The 27829-nt window shown below is 38.5% G+C and overlaps 1 protein-coding gene across 9 annotated transcripts in view; it reads right to left on the bottom strand.

Annotated features, from left to right (window-relative positions):
* MAST2 (microtubule associated serine/threonine kinase 2) overlaps window positions 1-27829 on the bottom strand; it is a 189458-nt gene that overhangs the window by 104145 nt on the left and 57484 nt on the right. For all 9 annotated transcript variants that reach the window (XM_084528012.1, XM_084528013.1, XM_084528014.1 and 6 more), the window contains one exon: window positions 3727-3758. In XM_084528012.1, coding sequence (XP_084384138.1) covers window positions 3727-3758 — 32 coding nt within the window. The remainder of the gene's footprint in view (window positions 1-3726; window positions 3759-27829) is intronic.

Below are 27829 nucleotides of genomic sequence, written 5' to 3'. Positions count from 1 at the left end.
CAAGTAATTAAACCGCTTCCACTAATAGGAAGGAGATCAAAGTTTGGGTCTATCGCTTTGCATTCACTGTTTGATATTAAAGAAAATATTCATAAATGGTAATTATTTTTTGTGAACAAAGCACCAGAAAAACATAGCCAATACATTTATATGCATAATTTATTAAAGGAAAACTTTGAACTCAGATTATTGAGCCACACCAGAGACAGAATGCAACTACTTGTTCCTCTTCTAATACTTGCATTATTCAACCTCTTTGCAGCCTACAGCTCAGTTGGGCATAATTTCTTTTAGTGTTTTAAACGTGCTTAAAGTCTGTGTGTTTCTGTGGAAGGTTATACTGACAACAAATTGGTATCTAGATAATCAGGCATTCCTCTTAATGTCATCCTGCGCACAGTTCCCCCATCTTACTCACCCTGTGGTTATTATTTTAAGATTAGACTGCAACACCTCCAAGGGCAAAACCATCTTTTTACGTTGGGTTTGTGTTCCCTTCTGCTCATATGGAAGAAGAACTGCTAATCAAGAGACTTCACAAGCTCCATCCAACCATTCATTTGGTTCTGCTTTTACACATAACCTTCTTTATGTGGGAAAATTCCTCATTCTCTCCTGCCAAAATACTGAGATATCTCACTCCTCTTCTCTTCCTTTGTGCACGCAAGAGTAGGAACATTGTCCATGCCTACAATCAATTCCTGCACAAAACCAGAGTCAACTAATACAGACCCAGATAAATATGAAGCCACAAGTCAAATAAAGAAAAAGAAGTGTTGTCAGGAAGAGCTCACTGCTCAGCATTGGTGAGGCCACACCTGGGGTACTGCATCCAGTTCTAGGCCCCCAGTACAAGAGAGAGACAAACATGCACTGGAGAGAATCCAACACAGGGCCACCAAGAGGACAAAAAGACTGAAGCATGTCTCCTGTGACAAGAGGCTGAGCGAGATGGGACTGCTCAGCCTGGAGGAGGCTCAGGGGGATCTTATTAATGTCTATAAATACCTGAAGGGAGGGGGCAAAGAAGACAGAGTCTTCTTTCTTCTGCTCTTGTCCTTAGTGCCCAGTGCCAGGACAAGAGGGAACAAACTGGAACACAGGAGGCTCTGTCTACACATCAGGAAGCACTTCTTCACTGCGTGGGTGAGGGAGCACTGGCACGGGCTGCCCAGAGAGGCTGTGGAGTCTCCATCCTTGGAGATCTTCAAAAGCTACCCAGACGTGGTCCTGAGCAGCCTGCTCTGAGTCACCCTGCTTGAGCAGGGGGTTGGACCACCCAGCCTCCAGGGTTCCAACATCAACCCTTCTGTGATTCTGTGAATAATCAAGTCTTCCTTCCACTTCTGGTTTGCTGGGAAATAATGACTTCCTCCCCAGATGTGGTCTTTTTACAGTAGTTAATGTATCCCAGCCTCCTGACTAGCGCACAGAGAAATGCTGAGTGCCTATATATTTCTATATAATACAATTAGTCCTGAACTGCTACAAAGGCTGGAGTTTCTGCAGAAAATGGATGCACCTCTTGAGGATTTCTGGCTCCAAGCCAGAGGCTTCATCCATCTGTCAATTCCTGCTTCTCCTCCTGTCAGTGAAGCAAAGTCAATGAACGACAGTCAATGACTCAGGACCTAGCTACATCCATAAATATCCCTATCATTAGCCACAGTAGAATACCTTTTCAAAATAAATTTTATTTTCAGAATTTATTTTTCATATGATGTTCACTGTTAAGTTGATTCAAGCAGAAGAAAAGCCTCCAAAAGAACTGAGAAATGCCGACAGTATGTATTTTAAGAGCACATTATTAGACCACCCTTTTCGACAGAATGGCCAAATAAATTCATAAATATGTTTATTTTATTTATATATACACACATACACTATAATTATTGCCTTTTTTGATACAATTTTCTCCAATTCCTGATTCAAAGACTAACAGTGGATTTTATTTTTTTAAATCAAATACTCTAATACTGGAATATCTGAATCAACTCCATAGGACCTGCTTCAATGAGCCCATATGCTTATCATCAACACAAATATGCATAAGCCACAATGCACTACTGACTTCTGAAATAGTTATACTTTTCAAACAAACAAAAAAAATCATTTGGTAGAATTGACAACAGAATCTATGATTCCAGAAAATACAAATAATCAACTAGATAACAAGTTCAACTAACCGAATACATTTCAATTCTCCCTAGACTTTTAGTCTCACTAGTAGCTGCAACCTCGTTTAAAATTTATAGCCTGGATCTTCCCGACACAGGTTGCTGAATTTCTTCACATAATGATGGCTTAAAAGGCATTAACTTGTGGAAGAAAACTGAAGTAAGGTAATAAAAACTAAAGGTGTTAAATCAGTGTAGAAAGAAAACATTCAGTCATTCAGTTTAGTTACTACTAAATAAAATGTTACACATCTGAAGGATTTCATTTACATCTCAAATATTTCAAAGGTAAGTGTATGTGTAGTTCAGTGTCATACCCACCTCCAAACTTGAATGAGGGAAGGAAAAATCTCTGGCATCGTCAATTTCAATTCCAAAACTTTTGTTATAAAAATATCTAAGTTATATTAAATAAACAAACAAAAACCCTGTTGGTAACTCACTACTCCAGCAATTTTTCAAAGCACCTTCACAATCTTAAACTCCTGAACATCACCATTCTTACAAATCTAGCAAATATAGCTAAACCAGCCTTTAAGGCATGCTGATATATAAATAAATAAATAAATAAATAAATAAAAGCTATCAGAGTTTCATGTTCTTTACCTAACTCACTGAGTGTTTCACCACTGTCATGTGAACTAAGTAAAAAGGTTTGGTCATACCCCATTTAAAAGAAAAAAAAAAAAGCCCTTTTGATCCGTTGTATTGTTCAGCACTGAATTACTGGCACTACACAGCATTTTCCAAATGCTGCCTCTTATACAAAGGAGAGAGCTCACATTAAAAGATTGAAAGTTTTTTCTCATTAAAACCAGAAACCTGAGGAAGAAAGGTTATATGCTTTTGTGAGCTTTGTCTAGTATACAAGCTTTGGGAAGCAATTTTAAATCATAATGCAACAGCAGCCAGTTCAAATGCCTTCTCTTTTATACAATGCAATCAATAATGCAATTTGTTCCACCACAAATCTGTAAGTATAGTAAAGGCTAAGTTCTCCTACTATCACTGAAACATTCGCTAAAATTTTTAAGCACCATGTACTAGAACAGAAAAAATATATATATATTTGTTTAAACTTAATTTTAAAAGCCTACTTTTTCCAACATTTGCTACTTTATTAAAATATCTCGATTACACTGACTGCTCCACAAACACCTGACCCAGGAATACATATGGGGATTTCTGTCCACTTGGACTGTTTGAAGAGCAGCAATCGAAGTTGTCCTCATCACATAAATAATAAGTGACTGCCGTGGAGTCACTTGAGGGATGTCAGTGCAAGCAACACTCAACACCACAGCTACTTCCATATGGGGGTCAACTGAAGCTGGTAATTACAAGTAAGCTTACACTACTCCTATCTTTCCTACTATACTTAAGGAAATGAGCAGGGGTTTAATCTCTGAGAAATGCAAGCTGTTGCCATGTGTATGACTGATTCTGTCAGAGGAAACAGAGTTAGCTGCCTGTTTATATGACTTCCACAAGGGAACAGCTATATGTGTTCAAAACAAAGAAGCATCAAATAAAGAATAGCTCTACTTACAAGCTTCCTCTTCTAGGTAGACTGAGCTCCTTCTGGAAAACAGAAAGAAAACGGAGAGTTAATTTTACATGCTAGTACGTATTACCCACCTACATATCAGCGAATGGACAAGGCCTTGAGAAAACAGCGGTTTGCACCCAAGCAGCAGGATCGAGGGAAGACTTGGGCTTTCAAGGCAAGGGTTTCACTGTGCTGTGATTCTGTGTAAGCCAGCAGCAACCCGGCTGCAAGCCCTGGCAGCCAGCAGCCCGCAGCAGCCCGCGGCCCGGCGCCACCAGGTGGCAGCAGGCGGCCGCGGGCGGCAGGGGGCAGCGGGAGCGCGGCGGGGTCCCGGAGCCCTCCCTCAGCCAAACCCGGGGCGAGGAGAAAATCAGTCCCTTTCCTTGTCAGTCCCCTCGGAAAGCCAGTGCAGGCTGTGCCTGTGCCGTGCCAGCGGTGGGCAGGGGGCAGGACGCCTGAATGAGGCCTTAGAAGCGGCCCCAGGCAGGTTCTGGGGCTGCTGAATTTCGGCTTTTCGCACCAAAATGACAAGTACGGGGCCAAGTTCAGTTCCTGGCTTCCAGGGTGCTGACCTAAGTGATGTATTTTTCTTCCCCCAAAAGAAAAAAAAATAATAATAATAATTTTTTTCCACTGAATATTGAAGACAGTCAATGGAAAAAAAAAATCCATATAATCTGGTAACCACTTCTCCATGTTTAGATACGGCGTTGACGTAGATTTAAATGATTAATAAGGCTACTGACAAACCATCAGTACTGCTTTGCTAAGTCATATACAGGACACCAGTTCAAGTTTTTCAAAGGTACCAAAAATTCACAGCTACTAGAACTAAAAAAAAAAAAAAAAGTCCAAAAACCTGCTCCTCTTATTTTCCAGTCTGAGTTCTCTAAAGTTGGAGATTTCGTTGCAGCTTAACAGCACCGAGCAAATTTCATGTGTGAATTATCACAAGCCTGACAGCTTACAGCATCAAGAAATAAATTCCTGTCATCAGACAAACTTGTCAAGATCTAATCAAAACATTTCAAGTATGTAAGATAATAAATCATTAGCATCGATAACAGGTTGTATGTTTTATATTCTGAAAGGTACTGCTTCCACTCTCATTTGTTCGAAAGAATTAAAGTTTCCAACTGTGAAGTCTACATGGTGATGACTGCTCCCTGCCACTGCAAATGGAGAAATCCATATCATTATTCTGTGCCTTACACTGTGCTATGTTTATGTACACTAGACATGCATATATATGTATTATCTCTCCTGCACCATGTGGGCAGATGTTTTTCATTTATCCCCTTTAAAGAAGACCTAGCAGAACAAAGGTGCCTAGCAGGGCGCGCCTCTTGGAGCCAAACGCTGTGCTTCCATTTCTTCCCAAACAACCTGCCCCAGAAATTCTCCAACTGGATGCACTCAGCTCTGAAATTTCACAGTACTGGCTGAAAAAGGAAAACAGCGACCTTTAAGTCTCTGTATCTGCCTTCTAATTTTTGAGCCTTTAGGTTCATGTTTACAAGCTGTGCTCTGGTCATGAGGGCTGAAAGAGATAACACTCCTTTGTAGCAGCGAGGCTCCAGTAATTGGGACTCTGACATACAGACAAAATACCACAGGAATCCTCATCCAGTAATTGGAGTGGACGAGCCTTTTCTTTCCTCTACTGCACATTTGTTTTACTCGCATGATAAAAGCTTTAATACTCCCTCTATTATAGCTGCTTCTGGAATAAATATACACAAGGTTAAAAGAAGGATTTGGGCGATGGTCATGAAATCATCTTTTTGAAATCTGTGATCAACTGAGTTTCCAAATAAAGAAGAAAAAGTACCACCAGATGACATCTCAATGCGAGTGAACTATTATTCTATCCATGTAGCAATCGTTTTCACTCCATACCCCCACCTTGACAAATACAGTGCAGCTGTGGGATCAATAGGCAGTAGTTCAAATTTAATACCTCTGTGCTCTAGACAACAAACAGCACAATCAAAGCAATCAATTTTTATACCTGTTGTTCCACTATGCCTCATCTCACATTAGTCAAAATCCCCTTCAAAAGCCCTGCCAGCCGTGCACCAAGCTGTGCCCACTGCCCCAGCACTTTCCCTTCCCTCTGGAGAAGCACCAAGCCCGCACCCTCCCAGCTCTTCACCTCCTTTTGCTTCTCCAAAGCAGATCTGGTAGCAACACTGCTTTATATCCTCTGAATTAAATCGTGAAATGGTGGAACTGAGGCCAAAGCATCAGAGCTGGAAATTGCATGATAGTGAGCACCAGAATTATCAGCTTTGCTCCTCCTGAATCACCAGTGAGTTGGTGTCTACAAAAGACACCTCTCAGCAAAGAAGATGACAGACAATGCCTGGAGGTGGCAACAAGGAGGGAGCAGACCGCAGTCAGAACTGATGCCCTGGTTCAGGATGCTTCCTAGGGGCTGCTGCCTCTCAGGAGAGCATCACAGATCTCCAAGGCAGGAGTGGACAATGAAAATGCATACCAGGGAAGAGGACGTGTTCACATGGGGGAGACTCAGCTGGATCTTGAGATGGCTTAACAGTTAATGCGTGCAACGGGACCAATTGAGAGTTGAAATCTAAAAATGATGGGGTAATTGCAAATATGTGAAGTAGCTCTACAAAAACGCTGATTAAATAATTACGCAAAATATAAGAGAAAAGTCCAACCGCATTTCACAACTACCCTATAAAAGCAAAATTCTGCTCAGAAGCAGTTTTATAATACAGACTAACTGTTTTAGATACTAAATGATGAGGGAGGAGGTGTGATTTGACTGGCTTCCACCCACTCCACAGAGGAGTCTGGCATTACATGTCCCTACATCCTTTAAAAATAAATCCTATTTAAAAACATAAGATAAAAGAGAGCTGAGCTGTGATCGCTTGGTCCAAAAAGCTATTTACAAGGTGCAGATGTAACCCCTTAAGTAAACATGCTATTTAATCCTAAAGGCATTTCCATACTGGAGGACCCTTCCAGTGAGAACAACACATGAACATTGGGGATTTCGGCTGGCCTTTTCCACCAGCACACCCGCTTCCCTCAGCACTTCATCTGCCTGCCCCTGTACACATCACCAATATTACTCCAGCCTGCCTCTTTGCCACCTGCCCTGTAGGTTAACAAAATAACCCTCTAAGTAGAGCCTCGCTTCTTATATTTGACTTACACGCAGTGATATATAGCATAGGAATATTTTAAAACATTGTTCCACTTTATTCACAAGGAAGTTTTGGAAGTGGGAACAAATAACCACTTTCACAGATCCTACGTCACTAAAAAATAAGAAGCATATTAAATCTTGCAGTGCCCAAACGACAACAACAGGCTGTTCTGAGTTAATCTTTGCATCAGTTCTGTATTTCAAGGCACAGTTATTAAACATGCAACCTGATCTCTACATGACAAAAGAAGCAGAAGATTTTCCAACACCTAGTTAAAAATGAATCTTGGGAAAGAAATAAGGCATCACAGAATTATCAGAAGCTGGGTCTGATACCCTCCTTCAAAAGAGTTCCTTATATTTGTTTCCTCCTATCTTACCATCTCAAATAATGTAGATATAAAACCTGTTAGAGGCTGTAACACACTGCAGTTCAGGTTTCACAATAAAACTAGATCCTCATTGGCACTGTTATTTTTCAGGCAGCAAGCCTGAAGCTAAAACAGAAAATATATTCGCCATTTTAAGAGGTTTTTTTTGTTTACATAATATATAGTTTAGTGTATATATCCAAAAATGTATTCTATAGTGACCTCTTGTATACAGAAACTGTTTTAAAACAAAATTGTTTCACAGAACAGAACGAGTGCTGGCTTTTTGCATACATTTATATGCACCATGTAAATGGAACTAAAGTCTGGAAATCTATTTGTTCATTGACCTACAAGACAACCCATATCTTTTAAACAGATATGTTATAAAAGCGTGAAGAAAACAGGAGCCCATCACTCAAAATTGTCACTTTCTCTCAATCTTGTAATTTGTCCTTGAATATATAACTGCACATATGGCACAGACCCACAGGCAAAGTTGGATGCTGGAGCCTGCACTGATGGCAGCTTAAATGTAGTCCTTTCAAATTACAGCGAGGCCCACCGCTACCTTCAGGATGTTCCGTATTTTTGCCAGAGCAGACAGCATGATTCCTGAGATTCCCTTTGACCTTGGCTTTCTTGCCTGGTAGCTCACTATCATACCAGTTGGGACAATAGGCAAATATTTTTACAGCTCTAACAGTAAATACATTTCAGTTAATAAGTTAATATTTCACAGATGATGAAATTCCACTGACACTCATTGACCTAGTACCATGCACTCATGTTTTAATTTTTTTTTTTCCTTTGCTGACTATGTTTGCTTTAGGGTATCTACCAACCAGCAGGGGATTAATTAAATCTCTTTCTATACATAACCATTTGCATTACAGAAATGATATAATGAGGGTTAGAATCTCCAGTTCTGATGGAAAATACAACCTGGCCAGGCAAGGACAAACTGTAATCCATCCATCAGATTAACAGGAAAGAATTTTTCATGGTGATTAAAAATAAACCACCCCACGCTAAGCTTCTCTTTCTCCTATCAGAATCTGTCAAGAAAAATAATTTCCTTCCTTTTACCATATCATTGTAAATGGTTATTGAAACCAGTATTTCTCGGTTTCTCTCTCATGTAATGATTACATCTAAAATTGTTTGCCAAACTCATCAGCAAAGAATTTCAAACAGTAACGCTAAAACCATATCTGTATTGAACATCAGATCAACCTATGAAATACACTGCAGATATTATTTTCTATCATATATTGTCTTTTTAGAAACTAAATTCAGAAACATGTTGTTAAATCATCTGCTTAACTACAGATATTTAAAATACAGAAAATGAATACCCAAACACTTTCTACTATCATTCAAAATATAGGGAGGGCACTGAATTTAATTCCCAGATTCTTTTCAACCCAGTACAGAATTTATACATGGAACTGCACAAATCCTGAACTGCCAAGCTGGTGGTACACATCTTCCCATATTCCCAGTACTAGTCAAACCTCCTGGAATGGCCCTTTCCTAAGAAATCTCACCTTCATGGCCACAGATGCCAGATCCTTCAGGACAATGTGCACGGCACTAGAACAGTTACTGGTATACCTGTTCACCCAGGGCTATTTTAAAATACCCTACAAATTCAAAGGAAAAAAAACATATTCTTTGGATTAGTTCCCTACCTCAACAGAAGTTATCTGTCAGTAGAAATATCATTTACAAAGCACATTAACACATAAAAACAACTGTGGGGGGAAAAAAACACACACAGCTGTGTGGCTGACAGATGACACCCCATTTCTCTAAATAAACACTTTATATCAGTCTTCAGACCAATGGGTCAAGAATCAGCCAATGATGCATTTAATGTTTGTAGCATCTTCTGGCCTTTTCCTCTCTTCAGGTAGAACTCCCTTGCTAGGCAGCAAAAAAAGCCATTGGGTTTATTTCAAATTATACTTAGTGCAAAGGAAAATAAAGATAAAAGCCCCTTTAAACATTAAGCAAAATTCTCAAATACAGTAAATTATTTCATCGTCCCCATGAGCCCCCCTGCCTGGGTAACACAAAGTTCTTCCTTTGTAGGTAAAGCTAAGGGTCCAGGTCACATCTGTGCATTAACCTCTCGAGAATATATGGCTCCAAAAGTTGCCCACTAACCTTTCAGATCACTTAACCTCAGGGCTTTTCATAAGATTAAGACTATTGGTTACTTGACCTAGAATAATTACAGAATACATCTCAAAATAGACAAGAATTCACACTTTTCTCAGAATATTTTCAGTGTCTCCCCTCCTCCTCTGTGCGGGTGTGTGTATATGTATATAAATAGTTATTTTTTAAGTGAGCTGGAGTGTCTACTCCATCTTATGTACATTACATCATGTTTTGAAGCCCAAAATATAACATTGCACAGTACACCACAGGCCTGACTGAACCCACTCATGGCAACAAACGCATCTGAAACCGTACATCATGGCCTGGATAGGCAGATGACAATAAAAATGATGCATGCAAACCACATTCCCAAGTGGGTGAGCTGCCCAGCCCCAGGAACAGGGCAGCTGCCACAGCTGAGCTCCCGATAATGTGCAGAGTAGGCGTTTTCAGCCAAGGACAGGGTGGTACACATCACTCGCTAAGCAGAACAATGAATGACTTGCAATTCTCCAAGTCTCATTTCCTCCGCAGGATTCATTCCTATCTCTTATTTGGGACGAAGAGCACGGGGTCAGTCTAATTTCATGCTATCAATAAAGCAGCAGCCTTTCTTTCCACTCTAAAGAAAATAGGCAGTTTCATATTTGATCCCAAGCTTTTTAGCTGAGGTTAAACAGTGAATGGTTTCTGAAAATCAAAGACACCTGAGAACCCTGGTCAAATTAAGAAGAGTGGGTACAGTAACTCAGCCGTTCAGCCCTAAAATGTCAGCAAACTAATTTACTATCAACTTCATTGTTTTCCTGAAGGCTAAAACAAAAACACCAACAAAAAGCCACTATAACAGCAGCTCTCTTCAACTACTTTTGTCAAAGTTACTTTAAAATAATATGTAGCATATAAAAGATGCTGTTTTTAAGAGTAACTTCATTTGCATCAAAAAGTAAATGTAAAGATGTATATTTTGTAGCCCAAAGAATTGTAGATGATGCAGAAGCATAGAATAACAGCAGAGTAGAAGGCGTGTTTGCTGTCACAACAGTCAATATATAAATCTCAACAACAATAGCTTCGGAAAACCAAGATGGTAACTAAATCCTTTAAATAATCAAGCCACCCAAAATGTACGGATGAACTACAGAAAAGGTGAGACACGAGGTAGTCCCATGTAAATAAAAGGCAGGTTATACTTTAAAACCTGAGAAATAAGGTATTTCACAAATGGTTTGTTATATACATTTTATTTTTGTACAAATTAGCCTAAGGGAGAGGCAATATTGAGAGGGAATAAAGCACACAGCTCCGACAGCTCATTAATCTTCCTCATTACTTAATTCTACTTTTCCAAGGCCACGGAGCAGATTACTGATCTACCCGGTGTGTGGAACAGGCTGCCCAGCACTGAACAGACGTCCAAAACAAGGGGAGCAACTGTTCAAAACCCTCTTTCTATTTGCCAGACTGCACCAGTTCCAGAAATTTAAGTCAAAAGGTCATACTCTACAAAATTTTGGAAAATGCAGAAAAGAAGAGTGACATCTCAGAGGCATACAGGACTGCATTTGTAACGCTATTGTTAGAAACTGCTCTTTAAATTACTCTGTCTTGACTTGCACCAAAAATTCCTTCAAGACTGGGCATGCAATGATCACAAGGAAACAGCCACAGCTGCTAAAAATGCCAGGAGCATTACAAATAAACAAACCCACTTTTATTCTCTCCCTTGTTGGCTCGTACTAATATTAATCCATGATTAAGTCAATTGTCATTTCTACTATACACACGTCTACTCCTTAAAAGGTTGCTTCTAAAAGAACCGACAGCTGACATCAAGGCTACTGACCACTAACTTTACTTAAAATCTTTAAGCATCTTTTGTTGATTTTACAACTCAGTATACTCAAGCCCAGCATAATTTTGGTGAGTTGAAGGTTTACCCTCCATAAAAGTTGTATAAAACAATGGGCATCTCATCTGAAAACCGGACCTGCTCACCAGCTCATATCAATTCAGTGCACTGGTAATAATACGTGCTGTGAACAAAGACCAAAGGTTACAAAGAAAATTATATTGAAATACGGAGGTTGAGAGAATCTCTGACAGCAGCTGGAAAGAAAAGGCACGTTGTCAGCTCCATACCAACGTTATCATCAGGCATCTCATAACAGTCATGAGCCCTGTTTATTCTGTCGGGTTTCTCGCTGACTCCCCAGTCAGAGTATTTGGGAAGCAGACAGGCAGAAATGAAGTTAGTTCTTTTTTCTTGAGAGGCGTTCTGCACGTCTCCATTTGCTTTGTCAAGTTAAGCTAAGACTTCTGACACATCACCAGGAATTTATCTTTACAACAGCATATTTCTCAACTAATTTAGACAAAAATGAAATCTGTATTGGATCCCAGCTTAGCAGCCCTTGAAATAAGAGCAAGTTTCTTAATGGTAAACCTCTAGGAAAAAGTCCTAGGGAAGAGAAACTTCTCCATTCCCCAAAAAGCCTCAACAATGGAGGCGTCTCCCATCCTGCCCTAAAGCTGCACCAAGTCTGTTCCATATAGATCATGTGAAAACACTCTCAGAAATTGGAAGCATAAGCAATCAATTTTAAAGATATTTAGTAATTAGCCCTAAAAGGAATTCCAAGCATATAAAGCTCCCTTGCCTTCATCCAGTGTATGACTGATAGCATCTGTAACCTCACGAGGCATCCATTAAGTTTAGTAGTTAATTACATCTGCTCTGAATGGACATTATTTACAGAACAAGCAGATGTAATTTTTCATTGCTTAGCTAGTCTGCACGAGGCACTTCAGCTTACCCCTCTCGAATCACTGCTTCTCAACAGAAGCTGGGAAGGAGAGACAGGCAAAAGGACTTTTGATGGTTTTTGCAAAGGACCGGTTACAGACAATCACCAGCTTTATGAAGAAACCCATGTACTGGGCACCATAGGAAAATTTGGAATAGGCAGGTGCCTGCAAGTATTTATGTCTTTAAGAAGCCAAAAGAAGTCTAACTTCTCTTTTTGCCCTCCTTAGTGAAAGGCACAATACTGCTCATGTCCACTGGGCTTCAAATTGCAGCCAACCTGAAACGTAAATCCTTCACAGGAGCGATGAAAGAAAGGGCTCTATTGCTTCATTCCCAGATAATATTTACAGCAAAACAAATAGCCACAGAAGTTTTGTATTTGGATTATGTATATGGGAAGAGATTAACCCCCTGGAAATATGAGGTGGTTGTATGCTTAGCGTGACTCACTTCAGAGTTAACAACACAAAGCATTGCCACAACGACCTTCTTACAATTCATTCTGGAAAACAATATTTTCAGTGAAAAACACTCATTAAAGTGAAACAGGCTCTCCTATCTGCTTTCACACATACTTTTAAACAGATGTTTTATTTGCTTCAGAACAAAAATTACCATAAAGATTTTTTTTAATGGCAATTAAATACTCCTCTTAATTTTGATCAGGTAAATAACTGTAACAACCACCAACCTTATCCTAATTTTAAATGACAATCTTAAGCTACCTTAATTTCAAGGGAACAACACTCCCTGTCATGTTCATATGTGACAAGACTCTGAAGGTGAAAGATAAAATGCAAACCTGCAAAGTAGAGCTAGGCCAAACCCAAGATTAATTCACGGATCAAACTGCGCGTAGTGAAAGGTTTGTACTGGTGTAGGCAAGACAATCCTCAGGCTTAGAGGGGGCAAAACACATCTTGGGAAAGCAACAGCTACTGCTTTCAAAATGAAAGCCAGCAGAGCTGGGAATCATAGGCTCTGGCTGACCTCTTCCCTCAGTGTATTTTTAAATGACCACATCCAGGCCTGTCCTTCAGGAATATCACAAATTGTGCCAATGTCACGTTAATTCAGGTTTTTGGATCTCAGTGATTTTTTGTATGAAAACCCATGTGATCTTTCATAAATTTGTTTCTGAACAACTTTACATTTATTACAGTTGGATATTTCAGACCTACTCAGTGCCAAGAGATCTGTTTCAGAGCAAAGGAAAATTCATCCCCAATTACAGGACTGGTAAAATACAGACACGCGCTCCCAAAGCACAGATTTGAGAAACTGCAGACTGTGCCTAATGACTTTTAGTTCTGATGGGTGATTAGTGGGCTCTGTAATGGACTGACAGAAACAGCTGATTCTATTATGAGGACATGTTCTGGCTAGGATTTTCTCTCTGTTGCATTTAAATTATAAATATGGACTCTCTTGAAAATAAATGAAGACAAAAGATATTAATCAATCCCTAAAACTTCTGTCTTCTGTCCTTTACAATACTTCAAATTAAAACAAACAATGACTTCATCACCGGGAAAAGACTCTTAGGTATTCTGGATGGTCTGTACTGCCATTACTCTTCCGCACTATGAAGCATACAGGTCTCTTCATCTTTAAGCCTACAAGCCTTTTGGATGAAATTGCAAGGTTTTGGCTCATCCAGATATTGGCATCAAAGGCAGAATTTAAGGAATATTCCAGTTTGTACCTGTGGGTAAGTAGGAAATTTGCAAGACTTGCACTTCATCAGAAATTGTCACTGAACAGTTCTTTTCTCCAAACAGGATTGAGAATGGGATTTTGCCTGAAACTGATAGATTACACAATAGGTGATCTCATCAATGTCCCTGTTCATACTTCTGGGTTCAATTCAATACATGCTTAAAGCATTCAGCTGATAATAGCTTCTGGGTAGTGAGCACACAATGGCTTTATTTCAAAAAGTCTTTAATGCATTGTTTTCAATTCAATGTCTTTAAGGTACTGTGGAAACACTGGAATACCAGAGCCTACGCCCATGCTTCTCTGGTACACACCTCACACAACCTACAAAAAGCGATATGCACCGGAAAGAAAAGCAGCATGCCAAGTGTACACCACAATACAGGCCAACTTCTACAACATCTAAAAAATGAGGTACCGAAGCAGTGCAAACACCAAAAGAAAAAAACAGCCACGTATCTGTATAAATTTTCTCGCAGCTGTTTTTCAACAATTTTCTTGTGTTTTTCTTTTGCCTATCCCATTCTGCTAACCATTAGCCCCAATCCAATGGCTTTTCTCAGAGTTGAAGTTATGGTTCTGAGCTGCTTAACTCGTATGTTAGAGGATATTTGGTACAAAGAGTATAGATCATATACCTTTAAACTCTTAATTTTCATTATCTCCCCATTAACAAGATAAGAACATTCATAAAACTTTTTGTACTTTTGATTGAGAGGAACCACACTACACGGAAAAAGCTAAAAAGCTGTAAGTTTAGTGACCTTCTCTGAAGAAATATCCTGAATAGCTTGCAAAGAAAGACTCGAGATTTAACTTTTCAATAGCCACCTTCTACCTATACTCTGTTTGGCATACCGCACTTTCTCCGTCAAGAAAATTCTTAGCTTATTTGTTTAAACGTTTAACTCCTTAATCCGTATTTAGATATTAATGTTTGCTCTCAGCCACCCTGGCCGCGACACACCTGCAGGCTGTGTGACTCACCCAAGTCTCACAAGAGAAATGCAACTTCAGCAGCCAGAACAAAGGATTACTAAAAGAATTAAAAGCGATCCTGTAAAATCACTCATTGCCTACAAAAGCACACCTGAGTTCAGCTCATTAATTTGCCTCTAAATTTACAAGCCCAAAATAATCCTAGCACAGCTTCCAGTGTTATTGCAGATTTACATGTGTTAAGTGGTTCTGGACTCAATATCTGACTCTTTCCTCATTTATCTGACCAAAAAAAATCTTATTAATTCTCCACCATCTTCTCAAATAATGAATCAGACCTTTTTTTCCTGCCATTTATTTTGATAGAAGTATTCATCTTTAAAACAATTTAAAACATTAGCTTGACATTTAAGAGAAAAAACGAGAGCTCACACAGAGCAGAAATATCAGAGACAGAACACAATACATATCTTCAGAGAAAAAAGCTGTTTTTCTGATGTAGTGTGTCCTCTGTCTCACTAGTAGATGAGCTCCTGTGAAAGCGCACTGCTTGGTGAAGGCGGTGTTGGCAGATACTTCAGTGGGAGGTAAAGCACCTCAAATCACTCTCCCCCCCTCTCCTGAAGCTACCCAGCGTTTATGCCTACTCGGCTTAAATTGTAATGGCACCACTTGCTTTAAAAAATCCATAGACATTACATCTACGTATTTAAAAATCAATAGGTGTAATAGATTAATAAAATATTCCATTAGAGATTAATAAAATATTATTTTAATTTTCCCAGTAATTATAAGCCAATATTTATAGGCCTCTTTCTACTCAAGTTTAACGACAAATGCAGATGTACACAGAGCATTCAGATGTATTCTGATGCTAGGAAGCAGAAGTTACAGTGTAAAACAAACTATAGAGAATCCATTTGTAAAACACCTACTGAAGAGTACCAAACTTTATTTTTCAGTCTAAATATTTCGTTTTTTTCAAATTTTAATATAATTAAATATACTCAAATATGCAATTCCACTGCCTGTTCAGTCTCAGAAAGATAATGAACAGGTCATAAAACTGACAAAGCAAATTACTCACAAAAAGAAGATAGTATTTCCAAAACAATATAGGGACTTCAATGTCTGCCCAATGTCTAATGTCTTCAATGTCTAATTTCAATGGAGAAAGTGGGAAACCAAGTTCATTGCACTGTCTGAAAACGTCCATCTGTGTTTTTCTTCGTGCAAGTAATGATTTTGCTTTGATGGGTTCAGGTATCCCTACCAAGGTAAGTCAGCCTCTGCAGACACAGCAGGTGAGAGTGCCTACAATACCGGTTGGTTGTGTTGCCAATGCTGAGCAGCAGAGCAAGGCAGAACCTAGAAGTGCTTCCGCATTAATTGTAGAAGCTTGAAAAACAAACCAAGTTACACTTGGCATCAAACAACCACCCTCAACATAACAGGCATCCCAGACACCTGCCCAAAGGAGGACAACCTATGGGAAAGAGCACCGTCAGTATGAACCTTCCAGGAACAATGAAGATGCATGGGCAGAGAAGTGGCTCCGTACACGTTTATCAAGATGAGATTACGGCAGCAAAGTATCATTGAATCTCCGTGGCTGGAAAAGCCAGAGTGTAATAGTAAAAATGCAGTCTTAGCACTGTTACCAACCCCCTGAGCAGGACAGTGACAGCAATCAAGAAATACTAAATAAAGTTAGGGAAGCTGTGAAATCATAAGAATGGAAGATTTTAGTTGCCCACACAGCCTGGGCCCACACCTCATTAGGATATGGCAGAGAAAGAATGTTTTGGGCACAATAAATTATTGTTTCCTGCAAGACTCCTCTGAATTCCAAGAAGCAATGCTCTTTTGGATTTGTCCTCTGCATTTGTCCTCGAGTACTTGATGTTCTTTTTCATGTTTAGTGCCCACAGCATGACTCTGTTGTGAGGTGCAGCATTCCTCCTAGGCAGATGCCGTCAGATCCAAAAAGCTGATCAGTTCCCATCACATCCAAGCCGTCCTTTTCACATCATTACCTTGTCTGCATATTCGGGCTGCCCATCTCTGCCGGTCTGCAGAGTCCCATACACAGAGCTGGCAAGTTTTAGAAAGTGGTGTCACTGAAATTGTGAATTTCAGTGTCCTGCTTGGCAACCTGAGTTCAGCCTCAAGAGTACCCCTGCTCTAACATCCCACACCACAAATCCAGTTAACTGCAGCTGCTAGCAGAATCTCCAGCTGTTTCAGTCCGCTTCTCCTTAACTTTTTGGATCAGCTCTGCTGCAGGAGCCTTCTCAGTAGAAGATGCAGTGGCATCACCTGGAGAATGCGTCTTGTCTAAAAGACTGGATCCATGCTTCTGAGCAGGTCTGCCCTCTTTTTCTGAAATCCACGTCCTCTTCAGCAGCACAGACACAACTAAGATGGGAGCACCCTATAATGTCCCTATAGGTCTCATCTACAAACCTCTCTACTCCTTCAACTGCTCCAGCTCAGATACTCTCAGCTTTAATGAGCAAACCTATCTCTTAGTGCTGGAAGCTCCATGAACTGCACGCACACATGGAAGGCCTACTCCTGGAGTATATACTCTGAAATATTTTGAATTTTCTTTAATAGCTAGAAACCCCCCTACTTGGCCACTAGATTTTTACTCGTATCTTGTGCTTAAACTGTGTTAGGTAGGAGAAGCTACTATTAATTAAGCTTCTCATTTTAGGTGACAAGCAAGAGAATGAAAGGAAATGGCCTCAAGTTGCACCAGGGGAGGCTTAGATTGGATATTAGGAATAATTTTTTTGCAGAAAGGGTGGTCAAGCATTTGAACAGGCTGCCCAGGGAAGTAGCGAAGTGCCCATCCCTGGAGTTATTTAAGAGGTGTGGACACAGCACTAAGGAACTGTGATGCAGCAGGTCAGGGTGATGGTTAGACTTGGTGTTCTTGAAGGTCTTTTCCAACCTAAATGATTCTATGATTAAGATTAATCTCTCCTAACCTATTCTGCTTTTTCAAAGCAAATTAGAAATACGTGAGATATCCAAAAGCAAGGGTACTGTTTGTGGTGTTTAAAATGCTGACTCAAGGCACTCTCTCTCTCTCCCCTGTGCCAGCCAATCTTTTTGCTGTCCCTTGTTCCCTGTATAAATTAGAGAATTCTGCTACTTCAACTCCTGTGTCTCTGAACAGGCTCAGCATTCACCATATCCCATGTGGGAGACACAAAGCTGGGTAACATTTTAAGCATGTGATACATGTCACACTAACAAGTTTTAAAAAATGCAGAAGATCAGAAGTAAATAATTGATTTTATTACAGCAAAATGCTAGAGAGGAGACTTTAATGTTTTCCATTAATTCCAGCATACAGTACATTAGCATATACTGCACAAGAGCAAACACATAGATTTTCTATACTTCCAGAGCAACTTGAGAAATGTATTAGGTGAGTGGTCAACACAATGCCAGCACCGATGTATACACAACTACCTACTCATACACCTATATAAGGCCAAACTACCACTAATTTCAGAAAGAAAGGGAGAGAAACCGTGAACAGTTCGCTGAAGACAACATACAGCTGGAGCTTGGAAAAAATGCAAGCAAGCTGTTAGGCAGCATCAAGGACAGGATGGAGCATAATATGGAAATTACCATAATGCCATTAGCTCAGTCAGAAACACAGCAGCAGCCATGCCTGGTTCTGGTCATGCCATTCACAAAGATAAATCCCAGGCTCGTAGCTGAGACAGCTTGCTACTATTCTGAAAATTAATTTTGCTGTGTAATATATAATTGAGCCTGAAACTAGAAAAAACGGGACAAAACTATCTTCACGGCTCCAAGTGCTGAATTTAAGGAATGACTTTTTAGAAGAGAGTAAATAATTTGTCTTTCTAGACAAAAGAACAAGGGATCTTCGAAGGCCTGCAGTGTGACAGCACAGGCAGTGCTTTCCATAGCCCAGCACCAGAGTTTCTCCAGTACAGCAAAAAGAAATCAACTTCCAAATGCTGGCAGCCCCCATTCCAGCTAGCAGTCTCCAAAAGTAGTCTTTGGCTGCAGTGATGACAGTCTCTTGGATTCATTGAGGAAAAATCATATGAAAATTCCCATGGAAGGAAAGCTACTGAGAACAAAGGACAATGCTGGCACGAGAACTGATTCATAAAATGGGTGCATTTAAATGTGCTGGAAATTGAAATTAAAAGTTTCTGATTTTCAGCTGACCACATTTCTGAAACTATAGAAATACAGATTATGAAGTACCGACACTCCCTATGGTCCTAAAGAGACAAAATGATAAAATTGGACAATATATACTTTATTCCATGCACATGTATACACACACAACACACACACAATTTCTATGAATAAATATGCATAGTACAAAGAGATTCTATTTCCTAGGGATATATGGAAAGTTCACACACTTTAATTTGGACATATGCAAGCTTCAATGAAACCAGAAGAGCAAATCTTGTTCCAATGCACTGATGCAGCACAGATTGTTGTATTGTTTAAAACATACCTTCTTTTACAGCTGACTTCTGGAAAACAAAAGATTTAAAAGCCACAGGTTTCTGGAATGAGATTTTCAGATATGCAATCTATGGAGGCATTCAAAACTGGCCTACAATATATTTAGCAAATTGTTAAAGCTTAGTACAGAAGGAATTCTTCTAATCTGCTTAAGGACAGGATTTTTTCAGAGGCAACATGGCCGCTGCTTTATGCCTGTGTTTCTCTGCATTAAACCTGTTTATTTTTTGTTTTCTGTTTAGTTTGATTCTCTGGGGTGGGTTAATTGTTTTTTTCTTTTTTGTCCTCATGGTAGGATCGCTTTATCATCTGATTTCACGGCTGCCATCGCCATTTTCTGTCGGGGCACTTTTTTGTTTGTTTTGTGGCTCATCTTCAGTGAATCCTCTCTAGCCAAGTACAACCTTTATGGCTTTTGACTCCACTTAATACACTACAAGATATCTTATGAGAGAGAAGTTGCAAGAGCATCAGCTCCAATTTTCACCAAGTGAAGTCTACAGGAGGATCTGCCTGCTGCTGACACACTGAGGTCCAGGTGAAATACTTCTTAAGCCACAAATGAGTCATTTGGGATAGATGAAGGTAAATCATCATGTCTTTTTAATCTAGGACTAGAAATCAAACTGTTGGAAAAAATCACTGTGGATGGATCAGGATTTTCTTCTAGAAAATCTAGAAATCTAGAGGATTTTTCATCTGACTGATTCCACCAGCTATCAATGATTATTTAGGGTTTTGCATCTCTAAATAAAAAGGCTTTCATTATTTAAAAAAAAAAAAAAAAAGAATTAGCACCTCTATGTTAATTAAAATATTTCATGTGGCTTGGTTATTAAACTTTGTATTACACTTTTATGATACGGACCTTGGAAGTACACCGGTTGATTAATCTCCACTATTAGAGCTGCAGTAAAAGGAGAGTGGCAGATCTCTCCTCATCAGCTTCCAGACATGAAGATGCAAGCTCCATAAACTGAGAAGGGATTATTTCAGATCTTCTAACACTGATTGCTGGGTGTATTGTTAATATATCATCATTTCATATTACTCCTAAAAATTACAATTCTATGTACTTTGAAATAAAAAAAAAAATCCATGTTGCCTACCATCAAGGACAAAGAGAATCTATACAATATGTGGCTGTTCTTTTAGTATCAGGTTATGTCAAATTTGTATCTATGTCTCTAATCTTCCATACCAAAATAGGCTCTACGAATTTTTACCTGGACTAAAAACAAAAGACTTTATTAACACTAGTAATGTTAGCACTTTTCTTCTAATGTTTGCATTAATGCTTGTACTTTTCATCCTGAGCTAATGCTGGCTACTGTCCCCTTGTGATAGCTTTACTTTGTTTATAGTCAATCCTGTGGCATTAGCTGCTTTAAGTATGATGAATGTTCTATTGCTTACTTGAGACTCATATTTTTAGTTTAAAATTTTCATGAGCTGAACTCTGTATTACAATTTTATATTTCTACTCAGATAGCTATTACACAAGTTCTTTAAGGAATTATAATTCACATTCTGATCTCTCTTACACTATTTAACATGTGTCAAAATAAATAGTAGAAAAATCCTTTTGAATTCAAAAGAGTATCTGCATGGATATTGCACAAACCTTTATCAAGTAAAATACTATTTGAAGATTTCCATTCCAAAGCAATTACCACTCCTGCAGAAGAAAGCAGCTGATGAAACAGGGGGGCAGAAAAGATCAGTACTTAATCCATTATCGCATCGCAGTAATGCTAATCTAGGTGTAAGATTAATTTGGACTTCAAACGTATTAGAGCAGCAAAATAAGATTTGCTTCCAGAAATGTTCAAAAGACAGTATATCCATATGATCAGATTCAACATTTATTGCAACCTTTCTTCCATAATATGCATTTCAAACCAATTCATTCAGTTTATAATTTATTTTGGAAGGTAAGTAAGAGATAATACAAATAGATGGTCTTTGGAAGCATTTTGAAGACCCAAACATGGATTTTAAGGTGTGAAACAAAACTATTAACTAGATCTTCTCTGGTGGGACAACTAAAAGACAAGGAACACGTTTCCAAAGCAACCCTTTAAGTGTTTCTCTCATACAAACTTATAAAATGATTATAAATTAAATGAGTTTTCTATTCTTTTTAATTCTCTTCATCATGCCTTCACTGGCTTTGATTTTTGCTCAGTTTATAAAGGCAAAAACTGCCTAGCAGGTTCTGACAAATATCTTTCTTAGCTGGGATTTCAAACTGCTCAACTGACCTACCACTGAACCAAGACAGAACTCATTTCAGTGTCTGAAGAATTAACACTGAGTATGAAGATTCAGAGTTGAAGGCACTGTGAGAATCCCATCTTTCACATCCTTCTGAGTTCTTACAGTACCAAGAGCCAGCCCCACAGCTTCCAGTAGTCATCTCCCAGCCTGCTGAAAGTTTCCGTCACTTATCAGAGCTCTCATCTCACCTGGCCCACACTGGAACACAGGTTCTGACATATACCTGTTTGTTTTTATTTTTAAACTCTACACATACTAGAAGTCTTGTTCACTATATTGCTAATGATTTGCTTGAGTTTGTTTTAATTTCTGCTCCTTGTGTTTAATAAAAATGCAATTTGTTGATGTTTTCAGGATTAGGAATGAGTGGCTGGGTGGTCTGTTTTCTTCCTAAAACTAGCTGCTAGCTGCTCTTGGTTTTACATTTCAATGCCCTCATTATTCTATTAACTCGTTACCTCATTTTTCATTAAAACAGATTTTCTTTGAATTTCATTTAAAATTTTAAACCTTTAAAAAAGAATATTGATTTTGTGAATGTTTATCTCTGCGTTATTGCTCCCTCAGCTATCTTTTATGATTTTTGAGTTACTTCAACTGCCTTGCCTGCATTTTGCAAGTAGTCATTAAGTTACCCCAATTGGAAAATCTTTACTCCAGTCAAGGAATTAAGAAGAATCTTCTGCTTCAACTTAAAATACATTTATGGATATTTCTATAATTTGTCTGCATCGTCTCTCATTTTCTGTTTCTAAGTGGTTTTCAGGCTGCTATGAAGTACACAACAGTTTAGCACAACACAAGTAATCAACAACACATATCCCAAACAAGATTCAGAAGGGGGGGAGGGGAGGGGAAGGAATAAAATTCACCAATAAAGTGGACATTATTTCAAACTGACCAAAAAAATATCTTGTCCAAATTCATGTGTTTGCATGGTTAAAAGACAGTGAGAAAGGGTAGATACAAGAAGATTTGTAAGAGAAAATAAGAGCCTACAGTATTGCTCTGCACTTTTCCAAACTGTTCCAAAATGTTGTGTTTAAAAGCAATTTTTAGCCATAACATCAACTATCAATCACTGTTATGCTAATAAAAGGATTTCATTCTATTTTTCCTTTTTTGAAATTGACAAGCATCCAAGACAAAGTGGCAGAGAATGTGGGACATAGCTGACATTTAGGAAAGAATCCCCATTCATTTCAAGAATTAGAGAAGTTTTTTTCTTGTACTTATGCAGGGTAATACAGTTCCTAAAGCTGCTTGCTACACAAGCATTAAACAGGGTTATTTTTTTTTCCCTCAAGAGTTCTATTAGAACCAACAACGTATCTCAAGCTGTTTGAGCATTTACAGTTTTCACATGCAAGGGACAGGGAAGAAACAGACCCCCAAACAACCATTTGTTTCATACAAGACAACAATAAATTTATGCCAGTCTTTGGATCACGCAAAGCATTCATATTTTTTTTTTTTTTATCTTTTAACAAAATAAAAAAGAGCCCAATCAATTAACTTCATAAAAATACTCAGCAAACAAAAAACCCAGCCCACATACAAGGGTAGCCTATTTTTATTTTTAAAGCTAACCATCTTTATCTGCTTTGTTTTTTTTTTTTTGATTATTTTTGCTTTGTTTTGTTTTTTCTTCCACTTCAGGAGAGCAGGGATGCTCTTGAAATACCTAAGGGAATTATTTTAATGCTTTCTCAAATCTGCCTCTCTGAAGTTTAGGAGCACCATGAATACTGGGGGAGAAATTGAGTTGACTAGCTAAGAAAAAAAATATATGCAACAGTGTCATTTAAAACATCACTTCTCCTCTCAAGTGGTCAGGTTTCATTTGCAAGCTGCACCCTGCTGCCAATAATTTAGCAGCCCTCTAATCAAGCTGTCTTCCTGAAACAGCAGTAACAAATGTTGAAATTATTGTTGTCCAAACCCAAAGTTCTGAAGTCTTAGCACATCGGAAAACAGAAAAAAACGCAAGTATGAAGCCTCTTTTCAAGTCCATTGTATACATAGTTCCCCAACAGGCACCATTCTGAGATAGTGTTCAACCTCACCTGTAGAATGCTGGCATCTGCACATCGTGGCCTACGAATAAATGAAAATAAATGAAGGGACACACAGCTCTCATCAAAAGGCTCTAGCTTGCCTACAGTGTGAAATTTTTGTAAATTCAAAAATAATAAATGAATATATGGTTCTTGATATACTCACTTTCACCTAATGCCAGTGACCTGCACAAAAGAGACCCAAGAAAACAAGTTTCAAGAACACCAATACTCAAACACTTTGTTTAAAGTGTTAGTGTCTACATTAAGGGTATTTACAAATAATTTTACTTTAGGAAGAAACCAGGTCACCTGAGAATTAAGGAGAGAAATGAGTGAAAGAAACACCAACTTTTTAAATCATTAAGAAAACAAAGCTGTTTCCAGTTGAAAGATGAAGGTAGTAAAAGAGAAGTCCAAACGTTCCGTGCCATGTAGTAACTGAACTAACCTCCCAGAAAGTTATTGTGAGTTCTACTTTACCACAAGTGCTCTTTTGTTTGTTTTTAAAGCAGGAAAAAATTGGTCATCTTGTGGTACAAAAATGCTACGCAAAAAGACCAAGTTATCTGTATGAATGATAAAAGGAAAGTTTTACCCCAAAATTCTCTTATGCCAGTAAATGCCTGCTTCAATTCTAGGCAAGTAATGTGAGGACTAACTTTCAAGAAACTTTTTAAAAAGTACAAGAAGTTAAGAACATGGAAAATTGGCAGGTCCCAGCAACAGCACATGAAGTATCTCTCAGCTCCCCATTTAGACATCTAACTGGATTTTATTTTATTTTACCTAGCTACAATCATCTCCCCATCTCTATCAAAAAGAAGGAATTTTCTTGCTGTCCCATTTTTAGGTAACTCATTTCACTAAGATTGCTGCAATCCATACAACCAGGCAAGGTAAAAGCTATTTCTCTTGATTCATGGTAAATCAATATTATGTTTCCAGCACCACACAACTAAATTACATCTATTGCATCTGCTGCTGAAAGCTAGATGTAAGGGCATGGTTTTTCTTTAGTATTTCATTTTTATCAGTCCCAATGGTACTACATTGCATTCTATGTTATATTATGCCTTAACAGAAATGATTTTACTACATCACTCCATCATCTGTCTAAACTTAATCAAGCACAACATTGCTTTCTGAAAGTCCACAGGAGTCCCATCTCCCTGAGGGGCTTTCTTCGTGGTAGCCACTTTGGAAGAAAAATATCAGCTCAGCACTGTCAAACTATTAAAATTTACAAGGAAGCAGTCAGAAGCACACAGAAAAGCTGTTCCCTAACATGCAGTTTTTAAAAAATGAAATCTTTAATATTTGCTGATTTCAGTACAACAAGTTTTGGATGCTATTTCATAAGTACATGTTTTGAGACACCAAGTGCAATGGAGCTGATGGGTTAAATTTGGCCCTCAGAGTTTTACAGTAGGATCTGCCAAAGCAGTCAACAAGGGGAGAACGTGAAGGTGCACAGCATTCACATTTAAGAAATTACGATAAAAGTGAGAAAAATAAATAGTTAATAGCTGGAAACTGTTGGGGAGAATAAACTAATAGTCCACACTCCCTGTAATCCTCACACCCACCTGAAATGTAAAACCACTTATCTTCCTGCTTAACTCATGTCCAATCTCTTCCTTGCTCTTAGCTCCCTGCAATTCACTCTTCTGGCCTTCAAACATATCCTGGTTAAGATCCTAATCCCCTCCCAAATGAGACCCAACAACCAGAGGGGCTCTCTTTTCTAGTCAGTGCACTTCAGCCAAGCCATTCGCTACGACTATGAGAAATAAAGCTCAATTACACACATTTTGGCAGAGAAAGAGATCGCTACATACACCTCAAGACAAAAGCTGGTATAACATTGGAAATACTTTCTTATAGGTTTGAGTCCCCCCAGATTTGCTGTGGAGGAGAAGGCCACGGGGCTTGGCTTGTTCTATTTCAGACCAACGTAGCCTAGAGTCATTGCCAGCATGTGCAAGCCACAGCTCACAGGACAACTGGAGCAGAAAGAACCTCATTCATGGACTATGCTAACCTACCTCAATGACATCTGATATCATTTCATTTTTTTGGCTGCCAATACAAGTGACATTTACTAGCCTACGCTGATATAAAACAAGTGATAAATGTCAAAGTCAATTAATACGTTCATATTTGATGAAAGTACTTTAAAAGTAATTAGATGAGGTTTAAGCTATGCCATACAATAGGCAGTAATTATATTCATTCTCATTCCAAACATGATTTTATCACACTAATATCCAAGAGCATTTTGGAAAGAGAAATCTTCGGCTACAAAAGCATCTGTTGTGCTAAAATGATCTGAATTAAAAGAAGCATTGCCATTAGCAATATGAGTCATTTATAGATTTGACCAAAGACAGGTAAAAACAAAATTGAACCATATATTCCTTAGAAGGACAGCAAAGAATATTGCTATAAGTGGCATGCAAGAGGAAGAATTAAACTACTTATTCACTGTATTATAAAAAGCCTGAAGAAGAACACTCCACTCAAAGGCCCACAGCAGAAAACACATCAGGATATGTGGGAGAATGGACCTCATTATCTTCCAGACATAACTGTTCCACCACATTTATTGGTAAGGACAGTGAGGTTGAATGTTAGACCATCAAATGTTAGAACCATCACGTACTAGAACACATCATCAAAATCTGAAACAACCTAATACTTTTTATTGGATATTATTCTTGATCGTTAAAGCAGAAAAGAGAAACTTCAAAGTTTAATCATATAGAAGCATTTATGTAAAATGTCATTTAATAGATATTTATGATATAGTACAATAATTGAATTCAAACTGAAATTAGCTTTCTAATATGAAATAAGTAAGACTAACAAATTCAAATGAATAGCTGCATAAACTTACCAGTCTTTTTTTAAGCTCTGAATCACAAAACTACAAGAAGTGATTTGTAGTAAATTTTCCAAATAGAGATTATGATTTCAAAGCTCATAAGCCAAGTTTAAGGAAGTCTGCACTGTGTTATTTACAGTATAAACGCAATGTTTTCAGAAAACATGAGTAAAGTGAAAATACATATTTCTGAAGCATGCCTGGTTCCATTAAACCTAATCAAATAAATCATTTCCCCACCACTTGAATTTCCTGCATTCTTGGTGCTTTTTATTTTTTGTATCAATTTTTTTCAAATGTGCCACTAACAGACAGACAGAAGGTACACTATTCACCTGCTCGATAAGAAAAACCTCTAACAAGCTGAAACACGACCACTCATAGCTAGCAAGTTCTCAGTAGGTCGACCAAAGCCAACCCCATCCCTTTGATTCCTGAAGGAGTATGTAAACTTTAAACAGTTTACTTTTCCTCACAGTTTGTTTCCGTCAGGAAAAAAGCTGCTAAGGTGTATCCACAGGCTTGAAGATTCAGAGTTTATCCAGACAGCTGAACACCAGCTATGAGGAATACCTGAACTGCCCTAGATGTTAAGAGCACAGCAGTTGTACTTCCACAGTGCTCTAGCAGGTAGAAAGACTCTGCTCTTCGCATAGCTGCTGAGTAAAGAAACCCAGACACCTCCATCTCACAGTTGTGCCAGGCATGCGTGTGAAAAATATCTAGGAGATGCAACTCTTAAAAATAACCCCCATTTGAAGATTCAATATCATATATTTCAGGGACTAACAGAAGAATAGCACAGGGGCATTTTGCAGAGGCTTTTTGGTGTCTACCAATTACTTCATATTTTCTCAGTAATGGTTTCTAGATATAAACATCCTTCAGAAGCCTATTGTGTCTTGATCCCAGAAATGTCAAAATCCCACCAACTTCTAGAACTCCCATAAATACTAATGGCTTCTGTAAAGCAGTTTAATTTAAAGTAAAATAGGAACAACTACTAAATCATACAGGAAATTCTGCCACATGTTTACAACTGACTGTAAATGTCTCTTGCTATTTAAGAGAGTGTTTTCTAGGTGCTATTAAGACACCACAACTGATAATATATTTTGTCATTTATTTGACCAGTAGCCAGAATTTACA

Source organism: Aythya ferina (assembly GCF_964211825.1).
Source record: "Aythya ferina genome assembly, chromosome: 8".
NCBI lineage: Eukaryota > Metazoa > Chordata > Aves > Anseriformes > Anatidae > Aythya > Aythya ferina.
This window is presented reverse-complemented; position numbering and strand designations above follow the sequence as displayed.